The 23,876-nt window shown below is 37.8% G+C and overlaps 1 protein-coding gene across 1 annotated transcript in view; it reads left to right on the top strand.

The window, feature by feature from the left end:
• LOC113496528 (lachesin-like) overlaps positions 1-19,845 on the top strand; it is a 63,812-nt gene extending 43,967 nt beyond the window's left edge. The window contains exons 2-9 of the mRNA XM_026875772.1: positions 7,351-7,454; positions 14,420-14,627; positions 14,969-15,127; positions 15,209-15,337; positions 15,417-15,710; positions 15,785-15,880; positions 17,558-17,668; positions 18,264-19,845. Coding sequence (XP_026731573.1) covers positions 7,351-7,454; positions 14,420-14,627; positions 14,969-15,127; positions 15,209-15,337; positions 15,417-15,710; positions 15,785-15,880; positions 17,558-17,668; positions 18,264-18,334 — 1,172 coding nt within the window. The 3' untranslated portion in view covers positions 18,335-19,845. The remainder of the gene's footprint in view (positions 1-7,350; positions 7,455-14,419; positions 14,628-14,968; positions 15,128-15,208; positions 15,338-15,416; positions 15,711-15,784; positions 15,881-17,557; positions 17,669-18,263) is intronic.
• The last annotated feature ends 4,031 nt before the right edge of the window (positions 19,846-23,876 follow it).

The following is a 23,876-nucleotide window of genomic DNA, read 5'->3' as shown; positions in this document are numbered from 1 at the left end:
TAATTTGTGTATTATTAAAGCCAAACTGCGCAATTTACCATTACACTGGCTACATGCCAACTTTAAAACTTCCGAATTAGAACAAATTAGAGGTTTATTATAAAGTAAATAAAAGAGATCTTTCTACGTACCTAGAATACAATTAAAACCTTGTTTTTTTAACCTTCTTACTTTTGTAAAGTCTAGCTGTCTGACGCTGTCTTCTTTCTATGACAAGTTTCACTGTTACAAAATAATCTCGAAGAAAAGGAAAATGAAATGAAAGTGTTATATTATACCTCCAGATAAGCAACAGTTGAGACTTAACTTGTAATTCTATTTTAGAATAACTTGGTTGCGTCTGCAGTTTGCGACAAACGGCTTCTCAGAACTTGGCCTTTATGAAGACATCTCGTTGCCCGTTATGAAATAGTTAATTATACTTTGGTTCTACAGGGATATGCCACAAATATTACTAATTATCGTTGAGTTCGTTCTAGAGTTTCACAATCTGATGAATCTAAAGTGCCTGTAGTCACGATTAGCTAAATAAACTTTACAAATTCACAAATATAAATAGCCCCAAAATAAAAGTAAAATGCATGAACACGAACATTATTACGTTACGAAGAACATGTAACGTAACAACTAAATATAATAATTTATTCACACGGATGTATTATGAAAGTTGTACAACATGCCGTAGATATGAACACGTCATTCAAGTACAGAATACGAATCTAACGTGAGGAGAATATAATAACAGTGTATCCGCATAAAATATTTCCCGATAAACTGATAAAAAGCACACGCTGGCATGTCAGAGCAAAAATTGCCAGGCGTCGCGTCCCTCGCCGCGCGGCATTGTGCCCGAAATGACACGCGAAAGGCGTCAAGAGCGGCGCGCTCCCGCCTTCACAAAAGGCTTACAGATGCGCGCACCAGAAGATTTTAATGAGGCAACGACTCTGTGTGATTTTATCGCGTGTGCCGTAATGAGAAATAACCAAGCGCATCCTCTTTGACTGCGCTCATACGGCGCAGCCAGCAAAAATGCTACAAGTGACATCTGTGCCTCCTAATTTATTACGAGTGCAGTAACTCACATACAAAGACTGTCACTTACTGACAAGTCTGCAGAGCTATGAATACAGCTCTTTCATTTGAGCAAAGTTGTCTCTGTGCTCAGTGGTACTAGTATACATATCGTCAGTTACCTCAGTATAGATTACCACATGTAAACAAATCGTGACTGCTATAAAATCGTCTCCGTTTTACAAACGTAATAAAACAAATTAGGCGACGAAGTAAGTTACGAGGGCCCGGTACACTGGCCAATTTTCATCAATGCAAATCACGTTGTCGACTCGTCAACCCAATTACCAAGAAGTGAATTTAAATAAAGATAAGTATCGCCCTCGAAGAGACAATGCTAATAGGAGGCGGAGGCGCGATAATAGGCTCCGACTGGGGTTGAGCGGCGCACCGCGGTAGGTGCTTTAATTAGATCTCACGACTTACGCCGCCAGCCCCGAAACACTTGTTCAATTAGTGATTAACCTGAAGAAACTTTATTTGTACAACATTTAGTACTCTTCTTTACATGATCGTTTTAAAACCTTGTTGTTTGTTAATTTGTATGTTAATTAAGTTATTGTTAGTGTAGTAGACATCTACTTAAGGTGTACATTATGTTGATACATGATATTATCTTATGTTATTTGTCTCGAGGCCGATTCGCAATTGATTCGTTTATTGTGTTATAACGCAAAATTTAGAAACAGTATATCATACTGACAGGCTTTGGTGTGAAACAGAACGAAACTAATATGTTGTTGTAATCGTGAAACCATTCAGTTGGCACCCTCATAGAATGTAGTGAAAATGTTAACAACACAATATGAATGAATGCAAACCAATGTTATATCTACATGTTGGATTCACAGACTTTTTTAACATTTTCACCTTACTACGGATTTCATGCCAAAAATATTATTTCATATTGCACCGGATTCCAAGGAAACCATGTAGAGAAAATCTTGTAATACACATCTGAAGATGCACTCTTATCTAAGACTATAAGTAAAATGGACACAATGTGGTTGACATATACAACAAAGGATAAAGATATACGATGTACTCTGCAGAGTCTTGAGTATATATTTATGATTGAGCAACAAGATTGAATGGCTGTTCCGGGCATCACAAGTAAGCACCGGTGACAGTAGGGGAGAGCGGGGCGTGTAGTGAGGGGGGAGGGGGCACCGCGACCTGTCAACATCTGCTTCCGTACTTCCGCTTAACTGACCGCGACATGACCCGGCCTCGATGACCCTAAAAACATGTTTCTGGCCAACAAAACATCGCTAAAACAGATTAACTTGCACTCATGAAGGTTTTACCTTAGTCTTTGAGTTGCGAATGTTTTGATTCATGAATATGTACTAGTGTTATGAGGAATTGCGAGTAGTATGCCTGTCATGTCATGATTATTGATAATTAAGGATTAACTATTACTAAGAATTATTAACTAAAATCGGCTCATAAACGAGGAAGTTAATGTAAATAACATAAAAAAGCATATTTACGGTCAAATTGAGAAACCTCCTTTTTAAGAAGTCCTTTTGAAATACTAACCAGTTACCGGAATTGTATGTATTAAATGTATTCTCCCAAAACTTATAGTCTAAAGATTCAATACAACCTAAGCCTCTATAAGTGTTAACGTAGTTTTAAATTATAATTAAAAAGTTACAGTATTGACAAACAACTAATAAAATATCACAATAAAAGGAAAGCAACTCAAATAACAACAAAATTGGACCTACATCATTTTTTCCACAATCCGTCTACTAAAACTAATATTATGTATGTTACTTTATTTCTATTTTCTGTATTCACTCAGGGTTTATGTATCTCGAATAGTCACGTCCGTGTCCCGGCGAAGGGTAAAGCATACAAATAAGTGAAAGTCCGAAACCGCCCAAACACCCGCCGCCACGTTCTTTATCTGCGGATCTCTTAAAAGAATTTGATCGTATATGAGAATATTACGAGCAACATCTGTGACAAGGGACGTATAAACTTAAATATTTGGCTACAGGACCTCACTTACCATAACAAAACTTTATATTGATTTTGTTAAACTAATAACTAAGTTGTGCCAATTAAGTTTTACTAGCGCACAAGTTTACAGCAAGGAATAGGAGCACTATGATGAAAGTGCAGTATTAAGATATCTAAGTGAAAAGCGAACTTTCATAAATTGTCTTTAGATCCCAATCTATCATAACTTACAAATACACATAATACTTTTAGTTTTCATACGGTCTTAGATCATTGAACCTAAGAACAGCCGCTATTATTGACATAGGTAGTGCTAAAGGTCAGGGCACGGTAGGCCAGGTTTACATAATCCTTTAATTCCCTTTAACGATACACTTGCAGGAACTTAATATAAAGGAGCTTATACAATAGCAAAAACTTTTGAATTTTTATGTTGTAAGATCTTGATCAATATTATAGTGACCGCTATTATATGGCTGCAATTTTTTAAGAATTTTTAAGAATTTTCTCAGAATGTAATGGTTCAAAAACAATAATTGGGTAGGCCTTTCAAAACAGATAAAGCATAGAACGATAGATAGGCTATTTGTCACGACGTCGCGTCACTGGTATTATAACGAGGTGTCTGTGTAGCCGCAATCAATTTGGCGGTGCGGGCCCTGTCAATTTGCGGCGGGACCGAAGTCGCGCCGAAGCCGGTCCGTCGCCGGCTCGTCTGCGGCCCGTCCGCAACCCGTCCGCGCCTGATGACTTCCGACTGACCGCTTCTCATTTGCATAAGGGCCAGCTTTAATATGAGATTATTCCCGAGTTAGGAGCGACGAAGCGGTCCCATTCATTATTAGTTTTGGAGTATTTTGTAGACCCAATCCCGGACGTAATTATTTGAATTGCCACTCGTATTCGACATGTTTGTTGGTAAATGCAATTTGATTAAGTGCTTTGTATTTATAGCGATTTACTGAAAACGTATAAAAAACGGGCAAACTTTGTTTTTTTTCATTTATTATATTTGTTTGTACCCAATCATATTTTCGACGTTCTGTAGGGATCAATATCCTGAAACGTTATATTTCAACATTCAGAGCAGATTTGCAGGGCATTAATCACCTTCATAACATAACTAAATGAAGCCATTAGCTTTGAAAAGATCAATCATAGGTACGTAGGTATAAGGCTTAATGCAGCATAGAGGTATTACAGCATGTAGGAATTTAATCGACACGATGTACACGTCGCTACATTGTAATCACAACAATAGTACAGCGTGTAGCCGCAGCGGAGGCAGCGTCTTGCCATCGGTGACAAAGGGATTACCCCCCTCCCCCGCACCGCTGTCTGCGGTTTCTTAATTAACCCCTAAATACCCTTGCACGCGCCGCACTGCCTCGTGCGGTATGTAAGATTATTGCCAACGTTACCCTTGTTAATTTTAATGTACGGTATTATTGAAACAAATAGAAGTCCTTGCCTCTTCGAGTCTTATTAACTTAAACGTGCGCATTACTCGTACGTTTCCTCTCAGTGGGGCTCATTAATGGCATCTTATGTGTTTAGTGTTCACGTTTAGTATAACACTGAAACTCATTTTACAAGTATGAAATAGTAAGGCAGACATTTTGATGTAGATGTACTGGTTTTGTGATTTCATTTTGTAATCTACCCATATATAGAGAACATTGAACATTTCATAAAAAAGCAGCTTGCTTAACCAACAAACGTTATAGAAGCCAAAAATACTTTTGTTGTTTGTCAGTGCGTTTGTGTTAGATGTAAAGGCTTATCCGATTAAAATTTTTTTCTCTGATGTATTGGGGTTAGCACTTAACTAGTCAGAAAATTAAAGAGTTACGCCAATTTAGCGAATCATGATATATCCCAAAAATACTTCACAAAGTCACTTTTTCAAGCGAACGGAAGAAGTCACTAGCGTGACTATTAGTAAAATTATGAATTATATTTTTCGCAATCTTACTGTGCATTGTGGCTTTAGTAAAGTTTTTGTCGAAGTAGTAATCTAAAATTAAATATATTTTAATCAAAGATAATAATTTTTAATCAAATCTATCATCATAATTTCTATTCTTGAAAAATGGCTCATCCGAGTTTAATAAAACATGCCTAAGAACCACGAGCCGGGCATCTGTGTTACGAATAAATCGAAGTCGAATTGGTCCACTCGTTTAAACCCATCAATGCAATACCACACGCGCACACGTGTAGTGGTGAAACTCATAACACTCCTGTCGGGGTTGAAAACAAGGATAAGATTCCGTACCCTATTATTTGTATAGTTTCCTTCAAATGTGGATAGTAATTACACGCCATACAAACGATGTCACAGTTTTTAATTTAGATCGATTCATCAATTATGGCGCGCCACTCCATTCCTGATTGACTGCGTAACGATCTTAAAATTAACGACGTGTTTGGAATATCGACTGTGTAACAGAACTTCACAAATGAATACCGCGGAGCTTTACGTAATGAATACGCGTCATCGTTACTGTTATCAATAACGTTACCATTGTTACGATGGAGACTGAGCTGAGGTAGAGAAACGCATACACAGCTAATAGGGTGCGTTATAGATGTTAATGCGCGATTTACATCGGTTGAGTCAGGGGCACCCGGGTAGAAAATGGAGCGTCGTGCTTAGAGCTAATACGATCAGGTGAGCAAACACGCAACAACCGGAGCTTTCATCTTCAGTCGGGTATCTCTTAGAGCCATGTTCGTTAACACAAATATAAGTAGGTAAATCTAAATGTTGGCACTGTGGCAAAAGTGCTTCGTCGCCCTACAATATTACACTAATGTAGACTCTATTACGTGGATAATTTTATTTAACAGATTTTACAAAGTAAAAAGTTATTCTGTTAAGTTGCTTACACATTTTCTATAACATTACGGTAATAGGTATTTTTAATGGTTTTATATCGTGTGTTTTATCAGAGGCTTACAATAATCTTTTCTATCAGTGTCTAACTCACCTTCCCAGTATTCTGTCCGATGCCTCGGCAGTTCCCGCATTTCTGCGTGGGCAAACATGTGGAAGCTAGGGTTAATTAATAGTAAATGACTGTTTAACTAAGTGTTAGGATACACAGTCAGACAGACGAGTAAACACTGCCTTATGTGTAGATATGATACTCGTAACTCTTGAAAACATTTTCAACGCTTTAGTCTCCACTTATAATATTTATTTATAGAAATTATAAATAATAATTGCCGCGAAGTATGTATTATGATGTGCGAACAGTATACACTAAGAAAAATGTTTGTCTTTTGGGGACATCGAATCTTAAGCACTGATTAAAATTAAATGTTAAATGTGAAATATGTTCAATTTTCAAAGTTGTTATAAACTTTTCATGTATTTATTTTCCTTACAACTGACAGATAAATCCATTGTCTGAATGCAATAGTGATATGTAAACAAACGGGGAGTAGACTAACTATCGCCACTGAACAAGTTTATTCTCCAAACACTAACACAGACACATTCACGTAGCTAAAGGCTTGTTCAATCGGACCGACTCGACGATTCATGTTTATGCTCAAACAACAAGGTTAGTCTTTGCGCCACAGCTAAATAAACCCTATTGACTCCTCGTCTCAAAATTTTGTATTCGCGACATTAAACATCCCAACCATTAATCAAACACAGCACACTGAATGCGAGCGTTTGACTGTTCCTTGACTCAATACTGTTGTCGGAGACATCGCCCCGATCTTTACATAGATTCCACCTCTCCTACGGGATGACAAATGTTTGCTTGCTTATTCAACCCCAGTATAACCTCCTTCCTCGCCCAGTTCAACACTTTCAGACTTCTTCTGATCGTGTTTTCACCGCGCAATCCAATACTTAACCATTCCGCGCTTCGTGTAGCGACATAAAAGTAAGAACTTAAGAAGAAAACAAAGAACGCCAATTTGGCAAGTCGAAGACAAACGCATTTAAAATGGGCAGAGCAGAGCAAGGGCCATCTATCTTGGAGCTTGATAAACGACGACATTATTCCTTATCGCCCACTCAATTTGTTTAAAAGCGTTCTGCTTTGATAATTTGAGAATTACAAATCGTATCTCCTGACACAAAAATGTCCTCATAACTGCAAAATCTTGCCAGCTTGATAAGGCTAAGGGGAGATCACTTCAATTTATCTAAATTTATATCTTTGGAATAAGCCGCGACTACAAAGGACGAAAATATTGGTCTTATTAACTTTTACTGAATGTTATAAATGTTCGGAATCATGATCATGGGATTACAGAAGTGAAAGTCCTTTTTTGTTGCAGTCGTAGAAGAGCCGGAGTTTACGGATGTCATCCAGAACGTGACAGTGCCTGCAGGTCGCAGCGTGCGCCTCGCCTGCTCTGTCAAGAACCTCGGCTCCTACAAAGTAAGTAAATTCCTTTATCTTGATCTTACTACTTCCAAAAAAGAACAACAGGTTGATTCATAATGCATGCACCAAACAGACTACTTTCTTTCCAAACCGAGTTATTTATCGCAAACACAAATACGGGCTTCATCGAGATAGCTTCAGAGGCGGCGCGGCCGGGACGCGACGCCAGCGAGCATGGTGAAAAGACGACAATATGCGTGGCGGCGAGAGGAAACATAAAATAAGAAGCATTTTATCATTTGATTTAGAACGAGCCGCCGTAATAAAGTGTCCATATAAATGGAGGAAGATATGATTTACAACCTCTACGCCGAGTTTGCACCTCGCTCTTGCGGCTGAGTGGGTTTAAAAACTACAATATTTTCACGAAGCAGGAAAGCTCACTATAGAGTCATTTAACCACTACTACTTTGTCTACTACCATTACATCTAGTTTCTTTTTTAAGGATTTGTACTGTTTAAACAATTAAACAAACTTTTTATCTATCTGTATAATTCTTGACCGCTAATGTAGTAAGTACTATTAAATTAGAGATATTCAAATGTTTCATCTAACACTCATCGCATAAGATGAGAGATTAAACTTAACGACATGAATTTAACGTCGGCGTATATCTGTAACGAGTAGTGGTGGTAGTAAGTAGCTGTGGACGAGCGGCGACAGGCGGTGCGCGGAGCTCGGCGTTCGGCGACCGGTGACCGGACGGCCGATAAGCCGCAAGGTGACGCCGCGCCGGCTAACTGCCGACGCGCCCACTCCCGCCGGGGGCTCGGTTCATTCGGTTCCCACTGAAACTCCCTGCACCCTCTGTTAACCAGAAACGTAGATTAGTCAGTAATAGCCAATCCGTAGGTAAATACTCTGACGTCTGGTGTCTACGTTCGTTTAATTTATTTAGTTCTGACTACAAATCCAAGAGCAAAGTTTATTACAATACTACTATGAATAACTCAGTACAAGTCAAACAGCAGAACATCAATGGATAATTCCATCGATTTCCGTTTGGCCGACTTTTTTATTTTATTGCATTTACTTGTGAAGCTGTCTACGGTGCGGGCGCAATAAAAGCCGAGATAGTGTTCTCGTACTTCTGAAATAAAGGCTTAACTGGGGGAGCCATCACGGTTGCCTTGTATTGACAACAAGAAGCGGATTTCACCGAAAGCCTCGCCTGTGCCATTAGTTTCCCGCATCGGTTAAAAAGATTTGCCTTTTCGCCCGTATTTTTTTAGAATTATTGACTCATGCGAAATATTGCGATAAAATGACGCTACTTTTTGCACGTGCTGTTATATTTATAACCGTACAGCGGCGTGGGAAGATATAACGAAGCATTTCAGAATCTATGACAACGTTATTGGTATATTAGGTTTATAAAAAATTGTTCAATCACCGACGATGTTTTAGTAGTCTTTCCAGATGTTTTTTATTTCCCGATGGTGGACATTGGCATTATCTATTACTAAGATATAAAGCTGAAAAGTTTGTTTGTTTGTTTGAACGCGCTAATCTCGGCAACTACTAGTTCAAATTGAAAAATTCTTTTTGTGTCGAATAGACCATTCATCGAGGAAGATTTAGGCTATAAACCATCACGCTGGGACTAATAGGAGCGAAGATACAATAGAAAATGTGTAAAAAAAATAGGGCGTCTTCTAACCATGCGGACGAAGTCGCGGGCAACAGCTAGTTAAAAATAAAACTAAAATTAGATAATCTAGAGAATTTCTGCAGTATTTTACATTAAAAAACTACTTCTGCACTGGGGGAATTAATAGTTGTGTTGAGGAGGATTTCACAAAGATTCAAGTCATATACACAAAGACACCCAGTCTCAGGACTAGCAGTCGTTGATAACATAAACGCTGGTCCTACGCAGGGATAACCGACGATAACCACGACGGTATTTTATTTAATCTTATTAAATACCGTGAATTCCTTTTTTAATTTAAAGTACCATATTTTTTATCTACGGAACATATTCAGAGTAAAAGAAAGTAAACGTCTACTTTAGAAGTTAAAATCTTCTGATAAGGTAATTCAACATTCAAATAAGCGATTCCTATGTAAAATTTTATTCATGACGCAATTCGACGAAAAGATTTCCTATTTTATGCAAATGTCTGTAAGTATGCGCACGTAGCCGGTTCATCGGCATGAAATGTCAGATAGTCGGCAGTAGCACGTATGTGGGTTTGCAATAACATGCCACAACGAGTCGCAGCAATGTTACACTCGCGCCGCATGCGAGCGCCGCCTGTTCAAATTCTGGCATATTTCTCGTGCCTTAATACTGGGGCTCGCATGAGCAAACTGAGCGCAAGATGAGGGGAGCAGAGCACTTGTTCCGACGACCGACCAACTGCGGTTCTGCCACTATAATGATCGTATTCACCACGCCACTCCAAATTATACCAATTCTTGTTTTAATTAAAAATATTGTAGATTTTTTTTATTTCAATAACCTCGCGTAACGTATTCTCTTCAACGAGGATTTAAAATACTTTTACTGTAGCGAAATCTTCTTAAATTGGAAGTTACGTTCGTAAAATGTTTTCGATCAGCACTACTTACATGAGCCCCAAAATAACTTATTGGCCGAAGATTCCGTGAAAACTTCGAGAGCCCTCGGCACAAATCCGCAGCTGAAGAGATCTCTAAGTGGGCTTTTAGCAGAACTAAGCTAAGCCGTCTCGTGCAAGATGTTCGCTCATTTCTGTCTACACCATTGCATTAGTGTGTCAACCCTACTAACGTTTAGTGACGTGAAGCGTAGAGCAAAAATCGACGAACAACGGACTTATTGAACAGCGTTGAACTAAATGTACTCACTCTTTGTTTCTGTTTATCTATATTTAGTTTTTTGGTAAGATTTCTATTTAGTTCTTTTTATCAGTTATGTTTAATTAGCTCTTAATATCATTCTTATTTTCAATATTTAATTCATGAATCTAACAGATTTTTTTTATAAACTTTGACAAATAAGTTTATTTACATCCACTTCTTTCGTATGATTGTATGTAAAATTTCCTTTTATGAATACGTAACTCTCACAGCTAGATATTTATCATATTTATGAAGGTTGTATCAAACGCGACTGCTGGGCAAATCTCTCCAAAGACCAGTAAAAAGTATCTTAAGTAGTTTTGCGAGCTTTTATCTCTTTTTGCTTTGATCAGAATTTCACAATATAGTATTCCATTTATCAGATCATCTGATAGAATATTGCAATGAATGTTACTGATTGTTTGTTTAACTTTACTGCTACAAGAATATTTTTAGTGTCCCGATTTAGATACTCGTAGTTTTATTTATGAGTTCTAACTTCGTACCTCAATTAAATGGAATGGTCGTAATATTGTCACAGATAACGGTTAAAGGAATGGGTACGCGGAGAATATTAAGTTAAAAAATGTGAACCATTCCGCAACTTGAAACAAACAAAGTTAGGATAATAGCGTAAAATGAAGCTTCTTAAACGTTCCATAATTAAATCTGTCGTAATATTATTAAACACGTCTACGAATCATCTCCTGCGGCGATAGGATCCGTCGTTAAAGAGGTTCGGTGCGGTGCGCGGTGGAATGGGCAAAGTTTGCAACGAGTCCATTATAAATCAAACGATGCCTTCCAGGCATGTCCTGAGGGACGAGAGCGTCTCCCGCCGTGCCACCGAACTTCAACTTTGCCTCCTTAATGTCTCAACAATTAAGATAAAAAGAAAAAAGGGCCTAAATTAAAGGTGGTTAAAAGATAACGAGTTAATAGGCCGCTTTAACTTTACCACTGAAACGTTGAAACGAGGATTTTCAGTGTTGAGTAAAGTTCTACGGTGCCTAAAATAACAATAGTCTACCTAATATTGTTATTTTAGGGTTAAAAATTTCCTCTATCTAAAACGGTAAAAATTTCAAATGAAAAATTGTAAATTTAAAGTCCTAAATGCTAAATTAAACTGAAGTCAAAAATGTAACAGCAACCTGTCCATAAAATTTGCGGTTAGGTGATTTTGCATATTTGACGTAATGGGCCGCATGCCGGCAGCGGTGCGAGCGACGGCAACAACTCGCGTAACGACGTCGTGACCTAACTCGTTTAGGATCCGCAGACGAATGAAATTAGTTAGCCGGTACCGTTATTACGAATATCATATTTTCATCTGCCACTTCCTCCAGCTTCATTAGTCACTTAGCTACCTACGTAGTTATTAACTGTTTCGCTTTGCTCTTATCCAAGTACTTACTAAGATGAAATTAATATTACGTTTGCTTCAATATTTTTGTTAAATGAAGATGGTGTATGAAAAGTATAATTTCAACGAACTCCAAAGCGTTTGCGTTGTAACTGGTTGTAGCTGGAGCGGGCGGCTGGCGGCGAGGCCTCGCCTACGATTGCCGAACTTTGTTAAGTTCAACACTCAACGCTTATCTTCAGACCGCTTATAAAATTTTGATTCCTATTTAATTTTATCTTAATTGTTCGAACAGTAAAAGAGAACTTTGAGCAATATCTCTTGGCGTTATAACGGTTTTAAGATAACGACCTTAATCTTTGGTTTCGAGTAGATGTACGTTATGGCAGATTCACGTTTAACGGTTTGAATGATTTAATATTAATGTAGTTCATAAGAATATCGATGTGGCCAAATTACTTGAAAAACTGTCCATCCAGCCGGCGACAGCAGTGCGCGGCGTCGCGCGTCGGCGGCGCGACTCGACGGGCTGCGGCTCGTAATTCAATCAGTGCGGTGCAGAGGGACACACCGTCGTGATTAGATTAGACGCCGGCCACAATTACGCAGATCAGATTTACATCTACCGTCGCCGTCGTCGCTGCCGCCTGCGTTACATACCGCCTCATTATTGCTACTAGAAAAAAATACACATTTTATGCTACCTACTTTTTTAAATACATTTGTAGTTATTCATGTCAAATAGACAAGTCTTTGAAAAATAGCTAGCTATACAATCGTACTTAAATATTTTGAATAAAATAAACTTCATATAAATCGCTGGAAATATAACTAAGCCTGTTTAATATCCTTGAGCTCCAGGTTACGCCGACAAGTCAGGTCGCCGTCATTAGAGGGGTTACCGTCCCATTGCATAATAAAATGGGCGAAGTTTGCTCAAGTCCATTATAAATTAGACAGCGGCTGAGAGCCGCATCACTTAAGATAGGTAAGATGTGACCCGGCACGAGTTTTAGCTCCCAAACTTCTCGTATATTGCCTTCTCGATCTTGATAATAAGAACTACCCATGATTCAAACTTAAAGGATTAAGAGATAAAGAATGCACGTCGAACTTTTAAAGCTCAGAAACCACTTTACTCGACTTAATTTTTCTTGTTATTACCGTAGTTTAATTAATGGTGTACGTGTAGTTTCTATAGGAGTTTAAAAATATTCGAAAATGTCCCTTAATCGTGGATTGTTAAAAGTTGTGGAGCGCTCAGAAGTTTAAGCGCGCTGTCTCTCAATAAATATTCTCAGTTGTAGATTGCCTTTTACGGAAATTGTTTACTTCAAGCTAGAAGAGAATTTTAAAAACAACGCCATTTTTTATATGAGCGGCGCCGGATTAAGTATTCCACAGACTAATTGAAAAATTATAATAGTCTCTACTAAATTAATGGCATGTTCGAGCGAATTATATCTTTTTTCTTCTTGGGGGAGATTACAACTGGCGATTGCTCGTAGCGAGTATAACAATCTCGGTAAAATGCATTTTAAGCGCTTAATGCCTTGGAAATTGGTGCGAAGCGAGGACGCGATGGCAGCTCCGAGCAATTACACAGATGTCGCGGAGACGCCGCGCACACTAGACGTCACGCGCCAAACGCAACATGCTGGCCACATTCTCAGTTCAAATACACAATGAATCAACTAACCAAAACCTTTTTGTTCAAGGTGTTACCACCTGAATAGAGTCTCCGAGCTCAATTTATGTCTACTTACTTAAAGTATTCAGGAATGTATATTGTTAGAACGTAAAAAAACCTCAATGATAAAAAAAAATCTGGTAAAAATGAATTACCATACCTGATAATGTTTACAAGATTTATTATTGGAAGGAGGTGGGTAGATAAGATAGTTAGCCTATCGCCTATTCCTAGAGAGAGCCGTAATGAATTTATCCTCTTAATGGTATAGAGGTGACGACACGTTTAAGTTGATACAGTAATTAGCTTATGATTAGTCCAGAATATTAACCCGGTCATGTCATTAAAAAACATGAAGGTAATTTTTTCTTACAGGTATTAAAATTTTGCAAGACTTTTCGTTGTACCTTTATTCTTCGAAATTTTCATTTTACTGTTTGGAAAAAAAATTAATTTTACTTTTAAGGTTAATAAATATTTCACAAAAAGATCGAATATTAAAATAAATAAACGCGTAATAAACGAAATAAACCTGTATTACGCACTTGGTGACAGGTGAATTATTTTTGACATAAACTCGGTACATTTATTTATAAAAAAAATATGTTCTCGGAGAGGTCTTTAATTTCCGTTACGTCACTCGTCCAATTGGGAGAGCGATTGGAAATCATTGAGGCGTACTCCACACCCTAGTTTCGACGTTTTACATTTTCTGAAGGTAGGCGCTTATTTAGGGGAGTCTAATATTAACATCGTCTCGTTTTCAAATCAAGAAATGTAGCAAATGATGACTAAATATTTATTTGAAAACAATTAGTATCAAAAGCTTTACCTACAACTAATTTATTTAATGGAAACTTTTGATAATGTACTGAAGACCTTAACCGAAGTTTGAAAATGTAGCCTGTGTAATATTAAACATTATTTATGTATACCCAGAAACAATAATATTGAACAGTATTTTTAAACAGTTTATATTATACAAGCTCTCGCCATAACCGGCTTCCCGTATCGCAAGCCAATATCTATTAAAGACTTAACCACGGGAGTATATCTTAACTATTATTTTTAAACAGGTGGCGTGGATGCATTTCGAGCAGTCAGCGATTCTGACGGTGCACAACCACGTGATCACGCGCAACCCCCGCGTGAGCGTGACGCACGACAAGCACCGCACCTGGTTCCTGCACATCAGCGACGTGCGCGAGGAGGACCGCGGCCGCTACATGTGCCAGATCAACACCGTCACCGCCAAGACACAGTTCGGATACCTACATGTTGTCGGTTAGTCGTAAAACCCCCAAACAATCACCAACATGATGAAACATTTTATTTCATCAATGTTCTATTTCAGTGTGCCTTATATCGATATCGCTCAATCTGTTTGTGAGCTACAATGCCACAGACAGACACGTCAAACTTAAAAAACCCAACTATTTGCGTCGGGTTCCAAAAGGAAAACTCGAGCTCCGCTCCAAACAGCTGTGTCTGTTTTTGTTATTAGTAATATAAAATGATAACTTGCTTACAATCTACATAACTGAAAATAAATAAACAAACAATTACGTCAGTTAAACGCTAATGAAAATAACTGGTTGTCTAGTGGTATTAATGTTTGTTTATAGTGCCGCCGACGATCGACGACTCATTGAGCTCGAGCGACGTTATCGTGCGAGAGGGCGCCAACGTCACGCTGACGTGCCGCGCTAATGGCTCTCCTAAGCCCACCATCAAGTGGAAACGGGACGACAACTCAAAAATCTCCATCAGCAAGGGCCATTCCGGTGACACATCGAATAAGTTCATAATCGATATAGATTTTAGCTTTAGTTTTTTGTTCTGACTTTTCTATCGTTTACTTTTAGTGTCTGAATGGGAAGGCGAGGTTCTGGAAATGGCAAGAATTTCAAGATTGGACATGGGTGCTTATTTGTGCATCGCTAGCAACGGTGTACCGCCAACTGTGTCGAAACGAGTTAAAGTCAGCGTTGATTGTGAGTCGCACAGAATAAACTATTTTAATAGCAGACATTAACAAGTGAGCTTTTTAATTTAAATATTTTTTCTTAACAGTTCCACCGATGTTATGGATCCCTCACCAACTGGTCGGTGCACCACTGTACTACAACGTGACTCTAGAATGCTTCACGGAGGCCCACCCCACATCTTTAAATTACTGGACTCGAGACGACGGGCACATGATTCACGAAAGTCCGAAATACCACATGGAAAACACAGTAGGAGTACCTGCATATAAGACCCACATGCGTCTTCTAATTAGGAATATTAACACAGAGGACTATGGAACCTACAAGTGCATAGCTAAGAACCCAAGGGGAGAGTCAGACGGCACCATCCGCTTGTACAGTAAGTACATGAACGCAATAAATTGCATGTTGTAACATATTGGTCTGTATTAATAACTGGCTGTTAATGCGCAGCGTCGTCGCCGCCGACCACGACGCCTGATCCTCGCGCTGTCACCTTGCCACCGCCCTCCAGGCCACCTCGCCGTGACACTCCGCTCACAGACAAAGGTACAATAAACTTTCATGTATATTTTGCAATCAGCTGAGGTCTGATCTCAATTATATTGAACTGAATCACCAAGTTCACATCACAGAGAGCTTTCACGAGTGTGATAGCTAACTATGTATACGTACCAGCAAGTGTGTGTAGTGCGTATGCCCGGAGAGTAATTAATTACACCTCGCAACGTCGTGGTCGAATGAGTTTATCAATATCTGATATCAATACCAATAATGCATTGAAACAACATTTTTATGTCGGCGATTTCGTTTATTAAGAGATAATATCACCTTTACGAGTTGTATCCCCCACGAGATCGTTCAGTTTGTTTTCATTGTATGCTGCTGTTTCAGTTATTATTAGTGGCCGTTATATTTGTTTATAGACCGTAAAGTATTACGACGATCTGCTTGTCGCCAGCCGGTAGTTTGTTAACTGGCTCCGAATGTTATGAACCCTCATAAACCATAACCAAATCGTTTATAAACAAAATATTTTATGAAGTGCGGCTATTATTCGGCCGTTGTAAAATTATTCTAAAATCGGTTTATGTTAAGTTAATAGGTGTAAGGAATAGGTGTCTACACAACATCATAACTTGATTACTATCGTGGAGTTTGATTATTACGGATTTTTTTACACGCACTTAAAAAGTCTCTTCCTGACAGAAATGTATTATTTGAATTATACTTCCGTGCGGAAAGTGTAATATATTAAGTGTAATAATCTAGTGTAGTATAATACATTTTTTTCTGAAAATACAGTTATCATTTTTATACGAAGAACTTAATAATTGGTAATGATTTAAAAACAATAAAATGTTATTTCAACACTCATCCAAGACTTCCAATTTACTTTTATGGTTTATTTATTTACAATAGATAACTCTTTGGAGCTATAAAAAGCAGTATGGTTTACGTCTATTAAGTTTTAGTATCGTGTATATTTATAGTCGACGGTTGGTTGTTAGTCATTACGTTAGAAGCATCGATGTACCGTCTGTATGCATTGTAATATCTTGGTGTCGTAAGTTGTTTGGCTCGCGTCATTACTCCGCCGTTATTGGGAAGTTGGGCATTTTCCCGGCCACGCTGCCGCCGGACAACATCTTGCGCCAACCTATTACAGACAAGTGTTCACCCTCCTTCCTTGTTGCAAACTCTTAATAAGCTTTGTTAACACGATAAATTCAAAATGAGAATCGACTTTCTATACATAATGCGCTCGAATAGCTTAGGATGAAAAGCGGCAAAGTGAGTTTATATCAAAAAGATATCAATAACTGTGTATGGTATTACAATATCTGTGAGCTGAACGATATCATTTGAACATGTTCGCGCGAACTTGAAAATCCCATTTAGGGGCTGCGACGGCACGAGTGTAAGTTTTGCGGCTGGTTGTTTTTGCGCGTGGCGCGGCCGACGGCGCGTCGTCCACGTCGGGCTCGCTACTGTTTTATTTTTTGCAACCATTACGAATTTACGGCTGGCTCCGGCTACTCGACAATATTGCGCAACTTTTCAATAACTGTTAGCCGACCGCCCGCCGACGGCCCGTCCCTTGCCATATTGAATCCTTTGCCCAATCAGTTTACTTTGTCGTTTTTCCTTTATAAACTTTTTAGGGTGATCAAAACATTTTCGCCTCTTAGCGATCTTTGAACTTATATTTTATTTTTGACGCAGGTACTAAGTATCAGTCGAACCTCAACGAAATCGATAAGGGAAAGCAGAAAACAGATGAAGGCGGTGGGAAGACGCACCTCAACTGGGTCGGAGGAGCTTCGCAGGTTACAGGTGAGCTAAATGTTACGTTCTATCCAAAAAACTTATTTACATACATTTTTACTATATAGACATAAACAAGTCAACTCCTCACCTCATTGTAAAGTGTGGAACCAAGTTCTGTATAAACAGGATTAAGTCTTCATCGCATAAACTTGACCATCTCGGTTGCTAACTGTATCTTACAATAACCCTACATCTACTTCACCAGAAACTTTCTGAGACTGTTCCTTAGTTCTCTACACTGCAATAGAGTGTAGTCAGTGTCCGATTTCATTTAGGAATTATATTAGATCCGTTTCTTTAGAAAGATTTATCCTCCTTAACCGCAGTTCATTAAAAGTTGTTACGAATAGCGAATTCGTTTTAGCCTTTTTTATTTTAACATATTACTAAAACACAATGCCATACACATTATTAGTCCAAAATATTTGTGTTTTCATGGAGTTTTATTTTTATTAATTTTTCAAAATACAAAAAGTAAACACGTTTATATGGAAATGGAAAGAGAAAATTAAAACGACACATAGGGACTGTTTGTATCAAATTAATAACAACTAGAATTACCAGAACTTTACTAGATAACTAATTTCAATTTTTGTTTTAGGTGACGCTGACTGGCGGAGAAGTTCCATGTGGGTAGTACTCCCAATAATCACGGTGCCGTATTATTTTTAATTCTGTTAACCCATTATTATTTGTCCACAACCGTTACACAGTTGTGATCGAGGGTGAACAATGTGTAGCGGTGTAGCGTTGCCCGAGCTTGGCTCGACCGATACAGTGCAAATTAAAAGGAAATTGTTTTATATCGCTCCCATCCTCACGCCATTTAATATAATGACGTCAGAACAAGTTAATAAACATGTTTATTTATGTAGTAGTTTAATGTTCTACCGTAATAATTTGTGTTTAATAGCTGAAAAATATTTTAGAGGCAGCGTACAACGAGCTTTTATGTATAGCCGTAATTATATCACATTTAAATAAAAACCGGATTATTTTGCAACATTTTACGGTACTTATATTTAAATAATAGCAATAAGCTCATAAATATTGTAATGTCGGTCCTTTATTCATGTAGCGTTACTGAATTTATGTCTTTCGCACACATGAAACATGTCTGCCTAGTGTTGGGATATTCTAACATCAAAACCAATTTAATCGATACTCGGCTTTACACGAGACTCATTTCAGAGCTTTTAAACGTTGAAGCTATTTACTAATTTGTTTTAGGCCCCACATTAGCGATGCTATTAACTTCTGTACGTTCAACATTGTTACTAGTCCGAGAACTATATTAATTCCACATATTCATTCATATTTTTATATTTTTTGTGTATAAGGTTGCATTGAATCCGGTTTTTATTATACTCCTCCCTTGATATTAATATAAAGGACGCATTTAATTGAATATTAAAATACTAAAAACAATATGTATTCGACAACCAGCCGATGCCGAATTGAAATCGAAGTTATCGTAACTGAGCTTAGAGCTTTGACCAAAGATCAAACAGATACCCGTTACATAAAAAATAACACATACCTACTTTAGTAACACTTATGAATTTATTGTCCTTGGAAGCAGGTAAACTAGAATAAAAACAAAATTTAAAAACGTAGTCACATCGCCGTCGTTATAATGGTACCATAGTTTAAGAGGTTTAGGTTTCATAACCAAATATTCGTAATTACTGTAAGAGTTGTTGTTAATTATATGAACTAAAAATTGTATGTACGACAGTTCCTCGAACTAATATAATTCACGGTTTAGCAGAATTGATCCGTGTCGACAAACATTTATTTTCGCGAGTGACAGCGCGCTAAGTCTGCTCAGCCGTGAACGTATGTAATAAACAAATTCACTGCACACATATTATTATTAATATATAATACAAAGTGCACTATTATCATAGTTATTGATTTTAATATAAACTAAGAATATAAGAATTAGATAGAGTAAGACTGAATGAATTATAAAATTGTGTCTTTAGAGGATATTTAAAGTTTTATTATTTGTTGTGCTTATGTAAACCTCATATTCGCTGTGATAAAACTTTAATTGAATTGACGACATTTCAAAATTACAAAATTATACATATTATATAGTTTCCTGTATCGTGCCGTAGTAGCGTAGCCATCTGTATTCCTAACGTAACTCCTGCCTGCCCTCGACTATATTTCCAAAATTGAGGTAAAGTAATCTTGTGATGCGTGAATAAAACTTATAAAAATTGCACGAACATATATTTTGTGCTACTATTATATTTAGATTTCAATACCTTCGGGTATTTTCTAAAGAAAATATTTGGATTTGTACTTTATTTGAATGTAATGCTGATTTAGATATAATTTACACCATTGGTCTTTAACAAATCCAAACTTCTTCTGTCAATTACCTACACCTAGTTTATACGTAGTATCATACCTATATTATGTAAATGTTACCGTTATCATGTTGCCAAATTGCTATATATAAGATAACGCCACATAGATAGAAATGTTGTAAATATATTCATTAAGCAAAAGCCACTGAGTGTGTTTTTAATAACAGAGTGTGTAATGAATGTTCATAAGGTCAGTGTACGAGACGGACGATTGTAACGGTGCGACGTAACCACACGTAACGATGCTGAGAGTGAGTAGATAACAAACTAAATAAAGCTTGTTTTAAATACTGATCTTTTAATAATTTATATATCCAACTAGCACCCTTATTAGTAAACTTATATAAGAACTTTCGATAATGACGATGAAATTAAATTGATATTTTGTAAATAACAACAAACAGACGAATTTTTCGTATAAACTCTAATGTTTTATAGCTATAAAACCGCTGTAAGTGTCAAAATAATTTACGAAGAGAAAGTTTCCCCCGTCATATTTTGATGGACCAAAATGCTTGCAAACAATCTGCGGCGAATCTTTGAAGATTAGGGCCGGCTTTGAGGCGCCGAAAAGGCTCCAACTACGTATGGACGAACGCCAACTTGTGTAAGCCAATCTAACTTCTTTTAAATGTGTTTTTGATATAAAGAACACATTACCGTACGCATCGCTTTCGACTTCCAAATCCAGCACCAAATTAGCTTTTGATTTATAAGGCTTTAAGTTGTTCAAGTTTGTAAATTGTCTACGCGCCAACATACTTACACTTTATGAATACTGATACTTTGTTTGTGATACGCACAGCCCAAACTTGAGTGCTTAGAAGAGGGACATTTTACGAAAATATTCTTTTAATGAATTCTTCAAACTGTTTCACGCTCATTTATAGAAGCATGTCTCTGGACAAGCGCAGAGAAAGCACAAACATTTTCCAAATAATATCGTCGAGCTCGACGCTCGGCTCCTCTACATCTCGGTCCGGCCAACTCGTCCTACAATAACAAGCCCAGATCTCAAATTATAATGGAGCATAACAATGGATTTATTACAACAGCCACAGTTTCTCTTTATAATCTTAGAAGGCTAGAATACTTGATTATTATTTAATTTAAAACATCCAATATTAAAACCACTATCAAATTAAATTGTCTTTACCTGTAAGACGAAATCTATGATAAGAAAAAAATCTATTACACTAATTAATATAAGAAGGAGATTAAACTTTTTCCTTCCTTCATTGAATTAAGCCATCACAAAATGAATCTTGTCGATTTTCAATTATAAAATAGTCAGCTGATACCGCGACAGGTCGCTCCTTGTATCAATTGAGAATTAACTCTATTCTCTTGGGTTTAAAGCTCAAAATGCAATGTGCATCGAGTGATAATTTATTGCCTTTCATCTAGAGTGCAGTGTTTGTAACAGTAGCCTCATTACTTAGCGGCGGCGCAGTAGGCGTGTGCTTCCGTCGAAACCGGATATCGCAGGGCGTACAAATAAAATTAACGCTTATTGCCATTCACTAAAAGCACCCCAAATTAAGAGGTTCGCTTTTCATTGGCTTCCACTTCGAGGTTTACGAATGGAGTAGTTATGTTGTTTTCTTTCTTAATTGTGTTGCTGAATCCTGAGTGTTTTGTTTCTTGTTGGAGCTAAGTACAAAACAGGTAAGTTTGTTCTGATAAGATGGTTATTTCTCCGGTTGTTTGGGGTAGTGAGCTGTCCAGGTGATTGCTAGTTAGTGTAAGACAAGTATGACCCGTGTTTCTCATTCGCAACTCATTTGATGCAAGTTATGGTTTACTTCTCAAATCTTAAGGAATATCGTATATCACGCTTCTCACGCTCTTTACAAGCAAAATGTTATCCTTAGATTATTATCAACTAATTAAATGGATTTGTTTATATTTAAAGACATTTAAACCTAGTTAACTGCGGAAACAGTGACGGTATCTCATAAAATTAGGAACTCCGTACCCAAAGGGTGAAAACGAAACCATATTACTATTTAACCTATTACTAAGGCTCCGCTGTCTATTCGTTTGTTCATCCGCCTCTCACAGGAGTATACCTCATAATCCGTGTTAATCAGACAGTTCGTTGACAAATTCACCAATACAACTACAACAGCTGGAAACTATTTTGTCATGTATCATAAAATACTGTCGTAAGGATATACAATTATTTAAATCGTTAACGTATAAGTATCAGTAACGAAAGTCGACTTAATCTCAACACATACACAAATAATGATAAGCCAAAGCAAATCCTATTATATCCCGCACTAAAGGCACACCCTGATTGAAGACAAATTCACGGGGCGTACAAGTGAAAACAAAGCAATATTCTCCGGGTCGGTGATCGTTTCGGTCTACATAGAGCCTCCATAATTTTCAGGAGGCAAATTAATCCGAGCACGGCTGGGCTGATCGGCGGTCAGCGCGTCCTCGCATACTAATGCTATTGTTTATCGAAGGGGCTAATCTGTGCGTACCAGCCGTCACTGTCCACCCTCCAAATTATAACGGATCACTTTCGGCCGCATCTAATCCTACGCCCCGAGCCGTCTCGATCGCCAACGTGGCTCGAGTATCCGACGATACATGTAATTTAATTTAAAAAGGGTTCACTTATTCATATTTTTATGAAGTTTGCTCTAAAAGAATCCCTACGGAATATTTATCTCAAAATATCAATCTTAATCAAACTATATTAAAACAAACAATCTTGAAACACTGTCTTGAACACATCCTGAATGCATCTCGACACAGCTCTTAACAGACTACGAACCAAATTTCAATTTGCAACTTACCTACTGACACAGTAAGTATTATAAAAGAAGAATAGTAAAAGTATTCCTAAACTATACCAACACCACTAAGGCTAAGATTTTCACCATCACATTCATTCAGAACTATAAAACAGCTCAGAATAGCATTCCACGACAATGCAGAAAGAGGTCATTTTAACGGTACTACATGTGTAAAGTTGTTAAAGAGTCGTCCCACTCTGAGTGATAATAAAGGTAACCCTCAGCGGCACCTTTATCGTTATCGAATAAAAATAATCCCGGGATTTTTGGGATGATCGTAAATTATAACGGGATTCACAGGGGTGGTTAGAGTAGACGGCCGCGCGAAGCGACGCCTCGCCAGGACTCGCTAACAGCTTTTAATATTGACTTATATTTATATACCTGTCCAAGAATGGCGGTTTATGGATATTTTTTCCTAAACAAAATCTACCCTAATTTTGTAATTCTAAAGCAAAAGAAACAACAACAAAAATAAAGCTCCTAGAATCAAAGATGAAATCAAAACACTATATTTAAAATATGTATAAACAGCCGCCTAAACAAGCTTTTGCATAAGCTGAAATTTATTATTCTGTAAATAATTCATAAAACGTCTCTCCACGATACGACACATTTAAAATGAACGAGACGGTAAAGAGTAGAGTCTAACAATAACCAGACCCCAACGCATATTTTTGACGGTGTGAAGCGCTGAAAATCCACCGATACCAACAAAAGTGGCAACTGAAACTAATGAATTATTCATACCGGCGGCGCGGTGCATGTTCTATCACTGTTTTATCTATTGCGGGGCTTACGGCGACCGCGACCCGCGCCCCTCGCTCGCGCTCGCCCGGCCCGCGCAAGGGTTAACTACCTTGCAACCAACAATTTTAGTGCCGTTTGAGAAGACTAGATAAGCTTCATGTTGGAAATAAACATTAGCGTAATGCGACCGCTAACGCAGTTACTGCTAAACAAGGACCGTTCGTTTATTTAGTTCAGTATCTGTTGTCGATGCCATATTCTTGGATATCA

The sequence above is a fragment of the Trichoplusia ni genome, chromosome 8, assembly GCF_003590095.1.
Source record: "Trichoplusia ni isolate ovarian cell line Hi5 chromosome 8, tn1, whole genome shotgun sequence".
Classification (NCBI taxonomy): Eukaryota; Metazoa; Arthropoda; class Insecta; order Lepidoptera; family Noctuidae; genus Trichoplusia; species Trichoplusia ni.
The sequence above is the reverse complement of the archived record's forward strand: the minus strand, read 5'-3'. Positions and strand labels throughout refer to the sequence as shown.